The sequence below is a fragment of the Aptenodytes forsteri genome, unplaced genomic scaffold (assembly GCF_000699145.1).
Source record: "Aptenodytes forsteri isolate BGI_AS27 unplaced genomic scaffold, ASM69914v1 Scaffold76, whole genome shotgun sequence".
NCBI classification, from domain to species: Eukaryota; Metazoa; Chordata; class Aves; order Sphenisciformes; family Spheniscidae; genus Aptenodytes; species Aptenodytes forsteri.
The window spans coordinates 8809-24000 of record NW_008794444.1 but is presented as its reverse complement, the minus strand read 5'-3'; the positions used below and the strand labels follow the sequence as shown (position 1 = coordinate 24000).

Below are 15192 nucleotides of genomic sequence, written 5' to 3'. Positions count from 1 at the left end.
GAGAACCCCTCCGCCTGGTCTCCAGAGGATTGCTGCTGCCTCGCCGCTTGGCAGAACAGGGATTTCGAAATGGATTTTATTCCTGTTTTCTGTCCCTTGGGCAAGGGGAACACGCAGAAGAGCTGGAGCCTGGCTTACACTCATGAATTAAAAGTCTTGAGACCATTTTAAATCTCCAGCTGTGGAGGAGGAGCTCTGTTCTAACTTTGCTCTCAATTCAAGATTATTTTTCTTAACCTCAGCAACTATAGAACCACTAGCTGGGTCTAATTTATTGGTAAGCAATACCAGGACACCTGGTCCTGGTTGAAAGAACACCAGACCAGGTGTTTGCCAAAGGTCTCATGCATGAGCTCAGGTGATAAACTTAATTTTCTCTAGGGCCCCTACTATCTGCACAGAAAGCAACAGCTCCCCCTTTCAGGGGTGATGCGAGGACAAGATCTGCTGCGGTTGTGCAGTGCTCAGAGGATGATAATGCTGAAAGAGCTTATTTCTGAAAGGCTGCTTGCTCCAGCCCTGGAGAGATTTGTTGCTGTGCCTAAGCCCTTCTGGAGACAACTTTATTGTTCAGTGTAAGCACGAGGAACAATATCGCATGCAAAAAAGTTCCTCTCCCACCCTGGCTTGCAGCTTTTCTGGGCTTTTCCCTTGCCTTTCCCAGCAGAGAGGACCACACACCCTTTGGTGCTGGTTCTTTCTTCCACATATCTGCAGCTGCTATCTCCGCCCCTTCTGCCACATGAGGCACTGCCTGCCCTCGAGGCTGCCGCAGAACAGGCCAGCTCATCCTGGCCCCAAAACCTGCACCCAAACCTGCCATTTTGCACATTTTTTTCTGGACCAATCCCTTTCCCCGTGGGACAGAGGGTGTGAATGTGTGCCTCGGTCCTGCAGCAGACGTTATGCAGGGGGAGCTGGTGCATGGGGCATGTGGTAGGAGCATACCCCATTGTCAGTACCGTGCGTGCTGCCAGTGAAGGTCCTTCGCATGAAGGTTTGCTGACAAGGCAGGATCCCCGGCTGGACCAGTTTGGGGTGCCCATACCCATTTCTTTCTTGAGAATGAGGCATGTTTTAGCCCTTAGCGAGCTCGTAGGTCCCAGGGCAGCAGCTTTGTCAGTGTGAACCAGAGGAAGCCATCCTGTATTTTTATGCAGTTCATAAAAATACATTATTTTTACATACATACATACAATACATAAAAATACATATTTTTATGTATTCATAAAAATACAGGATGGCTTCCTCTGGTTCACACTGACAAAATTACTGCCCTGGGACTTGCACTGGCCAGGGCTGTACCAGGTACATCAGCTGAACTGCACAGTAGAGGTAGAGTAAAACTGCCCAAACTTGGCCGAAATGCAAAGGGAGGGGGTCTGCTGCACACAGCCACGAGAGGGCACGAGAAGCAAAGCTGAGACCCTTCTTCAAAAGGCCTCCCTGCAGGTATGAGGATTTATGAATGGCTAGTCTTCTTTCTTAGGGCAGTTATCTGAATTTCTCCTGAGAGCTTTTATGGTTTTTATGCTTGTGGATGTGTTTTCTCTGTTCCCAGGCTGGTATCTACAGCTGAAGGGACACCTCAGTTCTTGGTGCCTGAATGAGTACAGCCCCATGACAGCTGTTCCCAGCTCACATTTCCCGCATCCCCTGGTCCTGGGTGAGTGGTTCAGTCTCTCTGTGCCTTGTCTTGAGGGGCACATCCTTACCCGGGGAGTGTGGCAAGAGGGGTGAGTTAAAAGGTGAATTGCCTGCACCCATGACAATAGCTGCACAGGGCAGACTGACTTTTGGAAATGGGAAGTATTTGGTTTTCATGGCTCGTTGGAGGCTCTTCTTTCTCCCCAGCAATAGAGACAGCAAATAGACATGCTTTGTGCTAGCCCAGGGGCCCTGCCTGCCACCTTGGGGCTGGGAGGCATCAAACACCAGGAACTGACCTGGAAGGAACTATGAGAGGCTGTGAAAATGGCCATCACACGCCAAGGCGGGACCACCTCTCCCTAAACCAGCCCTGACAGTACTTCTGTTAGGTTGGGGATGGGGTTAATGCTCCTTGTAGGAAGGGCTGGGAAAAGACAGAAGAGAAAAAATGATGCCTGGAAAATAATAATGTGAGTCAATGCTTGGTGAGGGGAACACAGAGAGGTGAAGAGATCCCTGCCCAGGAGCATCCAGCTGCTTTCTCTGCCTGGCTATGGTGTCACCTTGTGATAGGAACAGGGTCATGGCTTGCACAAGGACCACTGTGTCCTATGATACCTCTGCCACCTTGTCCCGATTTTGGTCAGTTCTTATTCCTGCTGCCTCAGAAAGGTTTACTGAGAGTGAGACATATTAGGTGAGAAGTCAGCCTTGAGGGCAACACTGGAAAATAATTTGGGGAGGGAAAGAAAGTACATATTTGGTCATGTCTACAGGCCAGGTCTTGAACCAGCAGAGCTGCTTTGGCAAGAAGTGTGGTTCTGTTTGACTGAAATAGTTATGAATTCAACTTCAAGGCGGATTGCATCTTTATGGCCTAAAATTGCTTTATAGCTGTAATTTATTCTCCCTTTCATACAGGAATAGCTCTGGCAAGGGCTGGTGTTGCTGTAACTAACACCCAAAGGGTGAGCCGAGAACAATTATTCACTGTCTGACAAAATAGGAACCTGAGGATATCACGAAAACCTGTCAAGTGACACGTTCAGCACCGTCAACGGGAGGCACTTCATGTACTGAACCTGTGGACTGCCTTGGGTGGGTCCTGTGGGTGCTGATGTGAGTTCAGCATTTGGGCAGTTTCATGGACTTTGAAGTACAGAGTCCCCACCTCTTGTTTGGGCAGCCTTTGAGCCACCAACTACTGGAAGAGGGATTGCACCCCAGCGCAGGAGCATGGCAGAGCTACCTCGTACTTACTCTATTTAGATGAATATGCTAGTAGGCATGGTCAGAGACAGGATATTGGACTAGACTGACTTGTAGTGTAACCATATACACCCATGCGACTTTCCACCTCTATGACTGTGACTACCACAGATGCTTTGCCAGCACTTCAGGGTAGGGTTTTCATGCACTCTTGACACACACAAGGCACCTGACACGTAGATTGAGCCTTTAAAGGCCAGGGTCTTCACCCAGGGATGGCCTGCATGCCAGGCAGTACATCTGAAACACCGTGCCCAGATTTGACATCCTTTTTTTGCCTGGTTGAAGGTAAGGCCGCACTGTTTAGACCACACTCACACTTGGGAAACTACCTTAGCACAGCACAACAGAATTGTTTTTAAATTACTTTATAGCTCCTATGGAATACAAACATAGCAGCAGTGAGGACTCCTCCATTCAAACCAGTCTCTATTCTTATAATATGCTTATAGAATAAAATTATAAAATTTGAATTAAAGACATGGGTTTATATGTTCTCTGTAAACACCATCGGAAAAGTTTTTCAAAGCCACAGAGATAAAAGGTGAAATTGCCTTTTTCATCTTAGTATAAAACAGGAAGAGGTAGAATTAATAATTTCTGCCACACTAACCTTTTTCTAACACTGCCAATTTAGATACTTCTAGTGTCTCTGAACTGAGCCCAGGTCTTGTCCTTTAAACATATCTTTCAGATCATAATAGCTTATCCAATATGATGGCTCAAATCAGGCATCTATTAAGTTATATACCTTTATTTGTTCTTCCAAAGGTGCTATGCAATGCCTCAGAAAAGCTTGTGCATGTCAGTTCCTGGAAGAGACATGATTTCTTGCAAGCAGCAAAATCCAAATAGAACCAGCAAGCTCTACCGTGCACCTCCTCTGCGTTTTTGTGGGAGCACCTTAAAAATGCCTTGCAAAACAAGTGCACTTCTCAGGTTATTAGCACAACCTAGCTGCAAATTGAGGAGCAAATTTCTTACCATTAATATTCAGGCTTTCTGTAACTGTAAGTCTTGAGTTCTGAAAGGTCATATCTCAGCAAAAGGTAGGAGAAATTTTATTTCCATGGGTATTTCTTTAGAATAATTCACTAGCAACTCTCCAATGAAGAACTCAATTCCCATATGTTATGGCAATAGTTTTGCTATAAGTAAAAACATTTTTTTCATTTTTTGCGTGTTCAGAATCTGCTGCTAATGACACTATTTTCTATGCGTCCCCTCCAGCACGTGGTGGTAGTAGTTCTTCTTCTGGAATAAATTGAGCAGGCCAGCATCTTCTTTGTTGGCTTGCTTCATTGTCCTTACTCACCTTTCCAATTTGATGGAGATCCTTGACAATTATTTTTTCAGTATCTTCTAGTACCGTTGTCAATAAATTAAATAGGAGAGCAATCCAGGCAAGGCCGAAAAGAATCCAAATGGCCACCAGTGTTCGGTAGTAGGAAAAGTAATTCCTGCCAGGCTGTTTACCTGCAGATAAGGGGAGAGAAAGAAGAAGAAAATTAACAAGTTAAAATTGCTTTGCCTGTGTAAAGTGGGCCAGCCTAATGGATTCATCAATATATTTTACGTTGAGTACTTTAAGGAGGCTTTTTCATTGTAGTCAAGTCTCTCACCTCCCCAGCATTAGGTTAAGGCTGGGCAAGTCTCTTGTTGTTGCAATAAACTGATATATGCCAGCACAAACATGCTGGCCTGTCAAAAAGATATACTGGGATTGAGGCGAATTAGCAGCAGAGCAGGATATTTTTTTCCCCTTATAGCATACCAATCCCATTCAACCTCTGCATCTACAGGTAAATGCAATGATGTGGGAAGTAGTGTAAAATTGTATTATCTTGAAAATATTCCCAAACTCCCAAAGCACAAAAAGCAGAGCACAGTGGGCCACTATAACCACATGACTGTTACTACCTAGGTTATTGTAATTCTGTGTATTTCTATAAAGTGTAATTATAACCTAATAAATATTTGCTTTAAATTATAGGTACCCTTGATGATACAAAGAGAGTAGTTGCAATTCCTACTTTACTTTTGAACAGCTTCAGGAGCTTCCTCCATTAAAAAATTAGGTGACTGATGAGAACTCACTGACACATGCCAAGAACACAACTTTCTGTGTTGGAAACCAGCGGACCAAAGCTTATTTCATGCAGTCCAAACCTCTTAGCATCAGCCAGTATCGCACACCCGCTTTTCTGCATGGGTCATTTCGTTTGTTTCTTCAGATGTCAGCAATCCACCAACAACATACAGACAGCATTTGCTCCTACTGCACTTAGTCCCACACAACGTTATCATCGTGATACAGCTGATAGGGCCCTGACATCTGCAGGAAAACTTGGTGATATTGCTTATTGAGTGCTATAAGTCACTGTCAAGGGTGACTCTACATAGTAGATAACACAGCTATGTGCGTGGACAGGGAGATCACCACAAACCTGGTAGATCATTTCCCACTGTGAAGCTGCCCAGAAGGAGCCAGGATGCTGGCAAGTCTTTTCAAGTCCTGCAGTGCTCTGTACTGCGTAGATCAATGTGCAGGATTTTTGTACTTCATCATGCAAGAGCTCTGGAAATGGGGCAGGAGTGGGCTGGTTTGTCCTCATGGATAGCTATCCAACAGCTGTTTCTTTTTCTTCTGTTGGGGTTGAGTTGGCAGAGGGGATGCCAGCCTTGCTACAAAGCATCTCCTTTTGTGCTCTTATCTGAAGTTCATGATGTGGGGTTAGCAAAGCAACTAGTAATATCTTTGTAATGTTAACTCAAATCTGGACTTCAGCAGGGCATAGATTTGGTTTACAGCCCAAGGGGAGTTTCACCCTAGAAGTATCACCTATGTGTACATGTATTACAAACAGTTAAAGCCAGACTCTGCCATGTTCCTAGGATGTCTCCCTACCCAAAACAGGCTTTATCTCATGCTTGAAGTACAACAGCTACAAACCAGTTTTGAATTACTAAAATGCAAATAAACTAAAACCTGTTCTGTTCCATTTGGCTAGTGCAAATCCACTTGTCATCTGTAATCAATTCTAAACGCATAATACTCAGAGCAGTCATTGATTCTGCTTGTTTCATTGTGAAGGTGTGAGGCATTACACTTATCATTTTATCACCGTTGTTTAAGGCCAATTGAAATAAATACTGCAGGGAAAAACATTTCAGCTCCAGTTAAGTCATCCTAACGAAGATGAAATCACAGAGCCAGGAGGCCTATCCAATTGTTATCTTTTAACTGTATTTGTAAAATAATATGGCTGCAGAGGAGAAAAGTCCTGTGGAGATAGTGGTTTCCAGACTGTGACTTGCTGTCGTTATTGTAAAGCTCACTTGTAATTTGGACAAGGGAAGAGAATGCACCAGTTTGATGTCCACTTCTTCTCCTGCATGGCACCAGCCACTCTCCACTTTCCTGTATTCCATGTCACTGAAGTTTGAGGTGCTTAGTATCACACAGGCTAGGTTTATCAGTCCTACAGATGGTTAGGAAATAAATGCCTGTGCCCTTGTCCTCCGCTGCAGTGACAAAGATTGGCCCCAGCCACTGTTGTGTGATACAGGTTCCCTGCTGATGACTGAGTTCTGTGTCGTGTTCATGGCAATACTGTTTAACCACTGTTGGAGACAAAGACTCTTTCTCTGGATTATGTGAAAAGGGGAATTTCAGGGGACGATGGTTTCCTGTGCTTTGTAGCAAGAGAGAGTAGGTAGCTGGTTGGGATCATTTGGGGAAATGTGGCCTAATCAACTCATTGCCGTTGCATGAATTAACCATCATTCATTAATGATCTAGGCTACAAGATCATTACGATCACTAAACTCATGCAAAGAAGCAAGATGTCAACTGTATTGTCAAAGTACTACCCAGCCTCTCCAGCAGACTCAGAAATTAAGGTCAGCAGGGAACATCAGACAGTGTCTGGAAAAGCTTGTGGGCTCCCTCTGCCAAAGTCCTCAGCCTGATGTAAGAAATCTTGCAAACACACAGCAAGGCTGCCAGCCAGTCTCCAAGGCCCCTCTTGCATCTCTGCAAGGCTTGAGAGCCCAGGGTTTGTTGTGTGGTTGATGTCTGTCCATCGGAAAGGGACGTGAGGCTTCCAGATTCTTTCTAGGGACAGCACTGGTGCTCAAGTATTAGCTTCAGAGCTTCCTTGTCATATCCCCACTGAAGAGAAGTTCAGGCTGGCAAGATGTGGGCAGGACAGGTTGTTGTAGAGAAATCTTTGATTCTGCATGGAGTCCAGGTATTTGATTACTTCTTCTGTGGACACTGATGTGGCTCCTGGTGATCATTTTGGGGTTTCTCTGTAAGCTTATTCCATGGACAGTGTATTTTGGTCAGCAGATCCACAGAAGTGTTTCAAGAAGCACTCCAGCATGCTGGAGTGTAGCTTAAACAGTTCGTCTTCAGGGGAAATCCTAAGCTCTGGTTTGTGAAGACAGAGAGCCTCCAGTGATGCATAGGAGACTAAAGAAGGTCACTTTTGCAGTAATATATATGTTTAAGCCCCACTTCACATAGAATGAGATTTCCCCACTTTCCCATGACTGGGATTTCCACCTCTCAGTCTGCTGTGTAAAATCATGTCTTCTGAAACATGACCACTTACTTCTTTACTCTACACTTTGAAACTTAAGTCTTAGACGGCTAAAGCAGGGATACATGCCTTCGTACGACTATCACAAACTGTTCCCTTTTGGTAAATGCAAATTCCTAGGCTCCTTGAATTCTCCCCCTACACTTCCCCTTCCCTCCCCAAATTACTTGGTTTCTTTGCACCCCAAAGCACCACATTTCATTATATTTAGGCAATTTTGTGCTTTTGTCAGCACATGCAATCCCAGAGAAATGAGTATTTCCCCCAGAACTGTACAAGGCAAAGACTAGTCAGACTCAGACAGAAGATTTGTCTCTACAGTACAGTGGTAGACTGTGCAGTCAACCCATTGTAATTACAGTCATAACCCTGGCGCTTTGCTGTGTCTCCTCTCTGAAATCAACCTTACCTACTACATAATCTCCAAAGCCAATGGTGCTGAGGGTGATAAATGCAAAGTAAATTCCTTCACTGTAGGACCAGCCTTCTGTTATCTGGAAGAAGAGTGATGGCAAGCACAGAAAAACTAGGATGCCCGTTGCCAGGAAGAACAAAAGGGTCAGAAATTTGATCTTCTTCTGAAAAAGAAATAAATAAATTAAATTATAATCATGATTTGACACACTAGCAGGCCATATATAATGGTGGCTATTCAAAATGGGTGGCTATCTAGGAATACCTACTAGGACCACAGGAACTAAAGGATTTGTATTGAGTGCTCTTCCTCTAAAAGTACCCTAGCCTTGCTCTGAAGCAGGGGGAAGCCATGTATTATGGGTGCTGCATGTCCACAGTAGCCCTGGGAGATGTAGTCTTTTATGCGATTGTATCAACCTCCAATGACCATGAGTATAGGAGGAATTCCTACCCAATGACTTTTACTGGAGTCAGACTGTTTCCACTTTTCACCAGACAACTTCATTTTTAGTTTTTAGGTATTCAGGTGTGGCACCTAAAGAACATTCAAATTTGCCTGGGAAAATAGACTTTTAAAAAAAATATTTACATCATTTCTGACAGTACTATCTCCAAGAGTCTTGATTGTTGACTATATTTCTCATTGCATCAGTGCCACAACTTGGCTCCTACCCAGTGGATACTTTACTACAAGAAGACCTTTAACAAATGAGCTCCTGATGAAGAAGTGCCTGGACAGTGACTTTTGAACCATCCTACTTCCCAGCAGTCATGAAGAAGCCTTGACTGGAGAAAAAGACCTGCTATATATTAAGATTTATCAGTGTCGTGGTTTAACCTCAGTCGGCAACTGAGCCCCACGCAGCCACTCGCTCAGTCCCCCCCACCCCCGGTGGGATGGGGGAGAGAATTGGAAGAGCACAAGTGACAAAAACTCGTGGGTTGAGATAAAAACAGTTTAATAATTGAAATAAAATGATAATAATAATAATACACAAAGCAAGTCATGCTCAGTACGGCGAGCAGCTGCTCGTGGACTGGCTGGGCATTGGTTGGCAGGTGGTGAGCAATTGTACTGTGCATCACTTGCTTTGTGTGTTATTATTATTATCATTTTATTTCAATTATTAAACTGTTTTTATCTCAACCCACGAGTTTTTCTCACTTGTGCTTTTCCAATTCTCTCCCCCATCCCACCGAGGCAGGGGGGGAGTGAGCGAGCGGCTGCGTGGTGCTCAGTTGCCGACTGAGGTTAAACCACGACAATCAGCCAGACACACATACAGTTTATGTACAGAATTTTATAAGACCAGATTGGAAATTAATGGCAACTGTTGGATAATTTTTTATGGCTTTGTGCATTGTGCATGTGCTTGGGTCTAGCCTTATGTTCTATTTAAGTTCGCCAGACATGGGGAGAAATTTAGCAATTTGAACAGGGTTGTCTGTAGCATTCATACCTTGTCCTAAATGCCAATTACCTGAAAGGGAATTATGGTAGGAGACACAGAAAAGCTATTCTCACTTCCTCAGTAGTGGTGAGAGAAGGGGAGGAGCTGCAAATAACTTGGGGCATAACCAGGCAAGACATATCTGGTCTCTAGCCCTTTACAGGTGCCTCCTCACCTTTCAGCAACTGGGCTCAAATGGACAACTTCAGCCTGATGTTTCCTTTCTGTCAAAGTCAAGGGAGGAGAGGGATTAAAGGACTGCATAATGAATAAGGAGGGGTGACACACTAGGCATTGAGTCAATATCCACTGAAACCCCTACAGCTCACCTGCTTTTTACAGCTTTTTACAGCTCACCTGCTTTTTGCTGCCTCAAGATGAGATGCTTAATCATCTCTTTAGTGGTTATAAAGGGAGACACGTACTTCCCTAGAGTGTTAGCTCCTGAGATAAGTGTCTAGAGAAGTGGGATGAGGTGCCAACTCTCTCCATTGATTGCTGAAGGGGGCTGGATATCTGCCATTTAGATGGGTAGACAAAATGCATCCCTTTCTTTGAATATCTCCTCTATGGTTGCCTTGTTTGTTTAGCTCTGCAAGTGAAGAATGTGCCTTTCCCTCTCCTAGCACAATGTCTAACACAGCATGAGAACAAATACAATGGAGGATAATGCCAGCATATATCTTGAGAAAAAAAAAACCTAGAAATGAGCATATAACTGTGCCTGAGTAAGTAAAACCAATTACCTTTCTCATTCCTTTCTCGTACAGGAATTTCCCCAGCTTTTTACACAGCAGTGAGAGCATTTTACCGACACGGTGCAGAAACACAATATTCAGAGGGATTCCAAACAGAGCAAAAAAGACACAGAAGATCTGGCCCCCAGCAGTTTTAGGACGTAGCGTGCCATAGCCTATGAAAAAAGATGGGTCAGAGGAGATATTCCAGAGAACTGGAGCAGTCCACGGTCACATTCACACCTACACCAACCTGGCCTGCCTTTGACCCCAAAAGATGTGGCTAGCACTTCTCAGTCCACATGCATTCTTTTTTCTCTGAAAAAGGCAGTAGGTAGATGAAGTGAGTCACCCTGCATGTTTTGGGGGATGCAGAGAGCACTGTGTGCTCCCAACCTAGCCTTAGTGGGAATGAAAGCACAATCTAAAAGCAGTTACGGAAAACATGCTCTGTCCTGTGACAAATACATGGAAAGACAGAAACCAGAAGTCTGGGGACCTGGAAGACATCAAGACTGGAGTCCCAGGCTGTTTGCCATGTCAGAATCATATATAGCCATCTCTAGCTTCTTGTCAATCTGCCTGTGTGTTAGTGACCTCCCTGGCTAAATGCCAGTAAGTTGGTATGTCCGGCTACTGGCTTCAGTCCTGGAGGCAGTACAGCGTGCATTAGAATAGATGGTGCTAATTAGTCCAGACCTTACTGGTGGCTGATTTATTCATGCCAGAGAGATATTTGTCTTAAAGGCCTACTAAAAGAGGATTTATCTAAGTAGTGGAACAACGGCTGCAGAACTCCAAACATGTCCTTTAATGAACTGGAGAATTTGTTGCTCTTAGACCCCATGAGGTACATCCCTGAGTGCAAGAGTCCCGTACTTTGTGTATGTCCTTACTCTATCAGTGACCCTGAGAAAAGGCACTTTGCCAAGCACAGTTCATCTCAAGGCATCCATTACTTGGAAAATGCAATGTTTTCTTCATGTGAAAAGACAAATAAAACAACTGAGTGATTTATTGGCTGCTAGGCCCCCAAATGCTTGAGCTGTCTTGTGCTCCCTGTTGCAGAAATATTCCATTTTCATTACAAAACCTGGTGAAGATGAGTGGAAGTACCTGATGTACCTTCACAACAGACCTCTGTGGTGAAGGTGCAGAGAAACAGGCAAAGTTGCACTTTTCCTGGGACAGCCTGTCTGCCTCACTAGAGAAACAAATTTGACGGGAAGCAATTGATTTGTATGGCAGAGAAATGCTGTAATGAAAAAATACAGTAATACAGGTGGTGGTAAGGAACAGATTGGCTAGTAGCAGGGTGCTGACAAACTAGGGAAGCTTTATCGATATGTGAACGTTGTTGTAACCATGGAACATTTGTCATTGATGTGATGGGTCAGAAGCCTTTATTTCTTCTACAGCAGGAGGTCTCCACATGGGTTCATGCAACACCTGCACACCTACCATGATGCCGAACACCACTGGGGCCCTTGTGACATCTCACACTCATGGATCAGTGGAGCAGCTGTGCCTAGGGTGTAGTGGGAGTGAGGCCTCAGCTTCACTCTGCAAAAACATAGATTTGACTTTACCTACATGAGAGTGTGAAGCAGGAGCCAACAGTGTGGATTTTATGCTTAAATTTGGCAGGCCTGCATTTTTTGGGATGCGTATTTGAGAGAAAGGGAGAGGCAGGCAGGGGCAGGCAGCCCCTGAAAAGGTCAGAACAGCTTGAAGCAGCAGTGTAAAAGTCTCAGCATTTGCCTTGCCCCCTTCCCATTTTTTTTCCTCCTGGCATATTACTAATTCAATATGTGCACTAACAGCTCAGCACAGGTTATTGAGACAGTGTCCATGCCCCAGAAGAGTTCACTTCTTTCCTACCATTCTTTTATGCTTTACAGCACTCTTGGATTTAAAGCCTATTTGACCCTAGAATAAAGACCAGGAAAGTGAAGTTTGTCTCCCACCCACAACTGGCAGCAGAGTGAACATTTTAACAGATGGCTCGAAAAGATGAAACAAGTGGGAAATAATATGAAAGGCCACTGGTATTTCACAAGCCAAAATAATGCATGAAGAGCTGTGCAGTGGTGAGGTCTCAGGACCAAGTCTGTTGCTGCTTACCATCCATGACAATGAAGGACTGGAGTTTTTATCCTTGAAAGTATTATCCATTCAGGTCCTAATAACCAGACATGATAAGCATATCACACACACAAACACACATACATGGAAAGCATTAGACCTACCTATTGTGGAGACAACTGTGCCTGCAAAGAAGAAGGAGTTACTGAAATCCCAGTTGCTGTCTTCAATCTGTGATTCATTTCCAACAGGGTATACTCCATTCTGAATGGCTTCAGTTAGGTTCTGGGAGGGAAAGCAAAGTTTGGCATCAACATTGCTGCTTTTCTCAAGTGCTTGCTGCAAGAATACTACAGATTTAGCCAACTACTCCTCCTCTTCTGTGAATACCACTCACCTGTACTCAGCGATACTCTGACACTATTCACACCTTTACCTCGAAGGTTGGGTAGCAGCCAGCTGGTGTTTTTGAGTGTTAGTCTTTTGCCTTGTTTATGCTGACCGCTGTAGTTGGTGTTAGGAGAACTTGTTTCTTTTAGTGTGATCAGGGACCTCGCTTCTTTTAGGCTAAGTACTTTGGAAAAAATGATTCTATGGATGACTAGGACATGGCAGAGCAAGACAGCGCACTGGCTTAAGTGATGAAGTGGCTGGTTGCTGGTTTTGAGCTTGCCCTTGAGACGGCAATGGTGGATCCAGTATCTAATCACCCACCTGTATGCAGGCACACTAAGCAGTGACTCTGATCCCTCCCAGGAGGACATCAGTGAGTTATAGCAGGGTACACATGACATACACAGAGAATTTCATTTTAAGGCTGTATTTTGATTAGTGTCACAGATTTAAATTCAGAGAAAGTCCATTGATTTGCAAAGCTCTTGGTGCGACCACAATCAGAATTCAGCCTGACATATACACTCTTCTCCAAACTGCATGCATGAACACACATGCGCATATTGACAATGTGGCCTTTGAGATGAGGTTAGATGAACATCTGTCAGAGATGGTTTGGGTTGAGTTGAGACTGCCCTGCCACAGGGGGTTTGACTAGATGTTTCTCCCAAGCCCCTTCAGCCCTATCATCTGTCATGTTATGCATTTTCAGACTCTTCTCTTCTTCCTTGGTTTTAATTTTAATAATAATAATTAAAAAAACCAAACAGTATCCAGCTGTCCCTGCCTTTAACAAACAGAGGACATTGGACTGGACATCTGGAAAGCAGGCTGGTTTGTACAGAAACAGCCTAGATAAAATCCAGGGCTGAGCCCCGCCAGAGGCAAGACACAAGCTGGAATAAACTGCACCAGAAAAGTCTTCCCCGCCCCCCCTTCCTCCTTCACTATCTTTTTTCCTGGTGTCCCAGAAAATCAAGGCTAACAGAAATCATTCCACAGACGTTGCACAAAGATTTCATTGTCTTGAAAAGTTCCTCTTTTTTTTTCTCTTTTCTCCTCCCCAAGCCACAAAAAAAAAAAAAAAAAAAAAAAAAAAAAAAAAAAAAAAAAAATCCAAGGTGAAGAGGGTGCATGCATATGTGAACTGGGGGCTGGATCGCTGGTTGTGTTATTGGAAATACCAGTTCTTCCCCTCCTTTCCTTATCCTGCAAACTGGCCCGTTAAGAGCTCCATTAGTTTCCTATGCGGAAATGCTTACAGCAAGGCTATTTGCACTCCCCATTTTCTTCTGCATTGTAGCAGATAGAGGTAGGAAATACTGAAGATGAAGAGACAACTGTACTCATTCTCAGCTTCCTGTGCCATGACCAGAAACGCCTTTCCCTTGGCCAGGCTACCTGTTTCACTTCTGCAGCATCTTCAAAAAGTAAACCCTGACTATGCCACCTTCCTTGTAGTGATTTGGGCTTCTTTTTTTTGCCCAACAGATTATTTCAGACCTTGCCATATTGTTCCTCTGTGCTATCTGTGACACTGCTGTAAGTGGCAACCACACCCATGCATTTCAGACAGCCTCATTTTTCCTGCCATGCCACCCATTGTAGATGAGCACAGCCCCACCGAAAGCCAAATCCACAGGAGGCAAGACCCCAAACAATCAAGACATCATGGGATGGGGACTGTTAATAGCTAACACACAAGATTTTGTCAAGCTACACAAGCTGTATTTACCATCAGTGTGACCTGCCTGCTCAGCCTGGAGAGTGGGCTTGGGGTTTGCTAAAATCATCCAAATGACCACATCAGTAGGAATGCAGTGAAATTATCTGTATCAAGGCTGAGTAGGCAACAACAGCTGATGGGGGAACAGGAGGGAGAAAGGGCTTCCGCAGGGCTGGCACTTACCTTCATAAACTGCTCCATCTCTGCCACTGTGAGGTGGGTGAAGTTCTGCAGAAAAGCCTCCTTCATCTGGGCAGCTGCTATTTTCTCCTGCTTCTCAGCGGTCCTCTCCAGCGCCTGGAACACGGCTGCACCCACCAGCAGGTAGACGAAGTAGCCGACCACCAGCAAACCTGTCTGCAGCTTGCCACTGCACATGGCCTTCAGTGGGACGCAGCAAGGGATGGGTAATGAAAGGTGGCGATTGGTAAACCCCTCACCGTCCTGGGAAGCCTCCCCCAGGCAGGAACAGCCCTCCCAGCTCCAGTTTCCGCTGGGATCCTGCGCTGACAGGGACAGCGAACTGTCAAATACATTCATGGGGAAGTTGGGAAAAAAACCTCACAAACCCAACCCCCCAAAAAAACTTTCCACTCTCTGGGCTGCATGCTGTTTAGGGATTTCCTCCTGTCTGTGAAACTCTGCCTTGCTGAGTTCTCAGGAAAAGTGGGTCAGGATGTGAGGAGCTGGCTGGTGGCCATCTCCTGCTCAAGAGGCTCTGGGGACAGGTGAGGATAGCCTGCAAAGTGCCCACAGGGGAGCTTGTTTGGGAAAACATTGTTTTCCCTCCTCTGCCTCCTGCTAACTCCAAGAACTGGACTCCAGGGCAAGCCCCAATGACCCCAGAAGCCCCTTCT

The 15192-nt window shown here is 44.8% G+C and overlaps 1 protein-coding gene across 1 annotated transcript; it reads right to left on the bottom strand.

The window, feature by feature from the left end:
• Positions 1-3968: 3968 nt before the first annotated feature.
• On the bottom strand, positions 3969-14713 carry LOC103907609 (potassium channel subfamily K member 16). The gene is made up of 5 exons (XM_019474793.1): positions 14519-14713; positions 12381-12501; positions 10141-10307; positions 7936-8104; positions 3969-4395 (listed from the first exon to the last, which is right to left on the bottom strand). The coding sequence occupies exons 1-5, from the start codon at positions 14711-14713 to the stop codon at positions 4133-4135; spliced, it is 915 nt and encodes a 304-aa protein (XP_019330338.1). The 3' UTR covers positions 3969-4132.
• Between the last annotated feature and the right edge of the window lie 479 nt (positions 14714-15192).